General features: G+C 44.1%; 1 protein-coding gene across 3 annotated transcripts in view; it reads left to right on the top strand.

Moving 5' to 3' along the window:
- The window catches only part of KCNH2 (potassium voltage-gated channel subfamily H member 2), a 72,347-nt gene that overhangs the window by 26,083 nt on the left and 42,365 nt on the right, over positions 1-3,899 (top strand). For all 3 annotated transcript variants that reach the window (XM_072413076.1, XM_072413077.1, XM_072413078.1), the window contains exons 3-4: positions 124-285; positions 960-1,403. In XM_072413076.1, coding sequence (XP_072269177.1) covers positions 124-285; positions 960-1,403 — 606 coding nt within the window. The remainder of the gene's footprint in view (positions 1-123; positions 286-959; positions 1,404-3,899) is intronic.

Here is a 3,899-nt window from a genome sequence, read left to right as displayed (position 1 = left end):
GGTCTCTGTCCTATGGGGTCCTCTGGGGGTCTCTGTCCTATGGGGTCCTCTGGGGGTCTCTGTCCTGTGGGGTCCTCTGGGGGTCTTTGAGCTAGTGATGTCATCATTTGATCTCTCCTGCAGGAAGCTGCTTCCTGTGTCTGGTTGACGTGGTGCCGGTGAAGAATGAGGATGGGGCTGTCATCATGTTCATCCTGAACTTCGAGGTGGTGATGGAGAAGGATCATCTGACATCTCCCAACAAGAACACCAATCACCGAGTGCAGTCACACTGGTTCCCCGCAGGTAATACCGCCATCATCTCCTCCTGTTACTGATCAGTCTACCCACAGCAGCCAATCACATTCCCCCTGCATAAAGAGGACCTGTCTGTTAGTCCCTGACATGTTGGAGCTAACGTTCCATCCTGCCGGTGATTTCTTCTTCTGGTGAATGTTTGCCCACAGACTGGCACAATCCTCTCCAATGCCGATAGGTGAGATCGGGGTTTATTTGTCATTGCCGGCTGACTCTGTACAATCTCACCGCCAAACTACAGGAAATCATTTCTATTCATCCAATTCCGGGCTGTCAATTCTGAATTTACCAGCTGCCGCTGATCTTCTGATATCAGAGATTTCCCAATGATTGACCAAACTTTTCTCTGAGCCCCATAAGGGTACAAAGCATCAGCATGAGCGGCCACAAGCAGATGGGGGGTGGCAGATTTCAGGGGTCCCCCATACACAACATGAAATATACAACAATCTCTAACACAAGAGAAATGTATTTGTGTGTTAGTAGAAGAAGCCTTCTCTCAGCTTCCTGGCATCGTCTACACATGGGCAGTGATTGGGAGGAGATGACAAAGGCTTGTCCGTGGTGTGCTGTATTATGTGCATTGTATGTGATCTGTGTGCTCTCAGCAATGGAACTTACATGGCCCCCAGTGTGCATTATGGAATATCGCTCTCTCGCAGGTCGTGGGAAATCCTTCCGTCTGAAGCTCCCCACCTTATTGGCCCTGACAGGCAGCAAGCAGTCTCTGCCACAGGAGGACCCAGACGTGGTAGTGGTTGACTTTAATAAGCACAGCAGTGACTCTGTGGCCCTGGAAGATGTCACCACCACCCCAGCCGACAATTGCATTGGCTTTCGGCCTGAAGACCAACAGGCATTGATTGGCACTACAGAGCACAGGGTGATCCTGGAGGATGATCCTGGTAAAGATCCGGCAGTGCAGTCTTCACCGCGGATGGACAAGGATCACCTGAACCTGGACGTGTCATTCTCCAATTGTAGCCTGACACGCAGCCGCTCCCGAGAGAGCTTCTACAGCATCCGCAGGGCGTCCTCTGTAGATGACATTGAGGCCATGAAAGTGGACTTGGACAAGAAGTTCCGGAAACGCAATTCCAGCACAGGTAGGTCCATGGGGCAGTAAGTTACCTCAATGTTGTCATGACTACCAACACCTGAGCTCCGGCACACCGAACGTCCACATTACCAGCAACAAATATGCCCTCCAGGTGGAGCAGGGAACAATTACCGTATTTTACGCCGTATAAGACGCACTTTTTCTTCCCCAAAACTGGGGGGGAAAAGGTAGTACGTCCTATACGACAAAGGTGTGATAAAATAACTAAAATAATATACTCACCCGATACCTGATCCTGCGTGTGTCTCTGGCTGCAGCAGCGTCTGTCTCCTCTTCTCTCTGGCAGCAGCACGTGTCTTCTCCTGTCTGTAAAGCAGAGCGAAAGAAGCTGGCACAGCGCCCCCTGCTGTTCCCTGTCCTAACTGCCGTACAGTGGAAAAAAAGCACAGAGTGATCAGAAGGGGAATTTGAATGACAGAGTGATCAGAAAGGAATTTTGAATGACACAGAGTGATCAGAAAGGGAATTTGAATGGCACATGAGTGATCAGAAAGGGAATAATCTTTCAGAATCTTTTTTTTCTAGATTTTCCTCCTTTAAAATTGGGTGCGTCTTATATTCCGGAGCGTCTTATACGGCAAAAAATACGGTAGCTCTTTATTCAGGTTTTTATTATGGTCACTTCCTACCAGGACCGAAAGTGAGAAGAATCTCATTATTTAGGCATTATTTAGTCTGACAAAGGTTCTTCTTTATAGTTTTACAATTCTTGCTCTACTAGCCCCAGGAACATTTTATTTGGATGGGGGTGTTCCCATGGCGATGTGATCCTGAAATAATACCCCGGTGTATAAAAAAAAGTGATGGTGCACAAGATGGAACTTTGGGTAGAATAAAGCCCCTCCTGTACCTGATACACCGTCATTTACTTTTGTAGCTGTAGGCATTCTGGAGAAATTCAACATTAAAGCTGAGGTTTTATCACCTTCCCTGGCTCCTCCCCCTTCATTAACATAATAAAATATAAAACTCAATCTTTCCATTTTGTATAAAAATATAAAATTTCTTTGATGGATGTCAGTGCAGAGGAGGAGCCATTCCCAGGCATTCTGTATCACGCAGACCACCCCAGGGAGTTACACCACAATAAAGGGGGTCAGGCTGAGAAATTCTAGAATTTTCTCTCTTTTGAGTTGATAATTTATTGGATAATTTGGCACATTTACACAATTCTCCTGACATTCACCCATCCCAGGGGGTGGCTGTGATAATAGTGATGGGAATATCAGGCAGGGGTTGTCGGCAGAACATGCTGCTGATAAACCAATCAGAGGGTGGTAAAGAAGTGAAAATATTTCTCCCTCCTGGGTGTATTTTTATGTAGGGTAGCCGCCACCCTGAATAGGGCTATGTGAAAATTCAAATGAAAACAGGAAAGCAGGCAAATCCAAACTAAATGTAATAAATCAATCATTGGTTTCCAACATACGCATATATACAACTGGGTATAATAATTTGGGTTTGTCCTATTCACATCATGGGATTCCCTTCACCCAGAGTAATCTCTATTGTTAGGAAAAGAAGTACGGTTTGAACCCCGACACGTTGGGCTTCCTTGGGATGAATAGAGATCGTTAACAGAACTATACATGAGATACAAAAAACATTTTCCAGAACATTTTTAAATGCAACTCATTGCAATCACACAATAATCTAAGATAAATCAGTTATAGGCTGCTTCTATAGGTATTAGGAGTATGTCACCTCATCCAAATTGTAATATTACAATCATTTTTGGGGGATATAAGGAGAAAGATAAAGAAAAGTATGTATGCAGTGCATGATTGGAGTGAAGATAGATTATATAAGTTATATGTACAAATGGCTGAAGGTGTTAGGATACATCTAATGTTTGACCATTCATCCCTAGGATCAGACTACTCAATATGAAGTAACTGACCTTCCAAATAGGGATTGCTAAGGATCTAAAATCTTTGTAAATTAGGTGATGTTCAGTTGTATGATATGTTCTTTAGAAATGACAAGAAAGGGGTAAATGTAATAAGTTCCTGATCTCTAATTTTCCAAAGAACCACCACGGTAATATTATGCGTATGTTGCAAACCTATAAGAGGGACAGAACACAAAGTCCCCAGCACTCTAAAATACAGAATTCCTGCTTTGTTATAAAAGTCACAACAACAATAAGAAGCCAACATATTGGGACCCTGCACAATGGCGTGTCACATGTTGTGACTTTTATAATAAAGAAGCGCTCTGCTTCCATATAAAGTAGTGAGACGCTAATGCCATCCTCTGCAGTCTGTATGTAAATAACAGTAATAAATCTCTTACCTTCCACAATGATAACCAGGCTGCACAGAACATTTAGGGCCAAGCTGCCATTTTACCTGCACGGGTAAAGAATCACTAACTGGCCAGGGATCAGAAGATCTGCTCCACACGCGTCCAATCAGATGAATGAATATTATTAATATTATTGTACTACAGACCCGACACACACAGACCTGATATGGTGAAA

The sequence above is a fragment of the Pyxicephalus adspersus genome, chromosome 5 (assembly GCF_032062135.1).
Source record: "Pyxicephalus adspersus chromosome 5, UCB_Pads_2.0, whole genome shotgun sequence".
NCBI classification, from domain to species: domain Eukaryota; kingdom Metazoa; phylum Chordata; class Amphibia; order Anura; family Pyxicephalidae; genus Pyxicephalus; species Pyxicephalus adspersus.
This window is presented reverse-complemented; position numbering and strand designations above follow the sequence as displayed.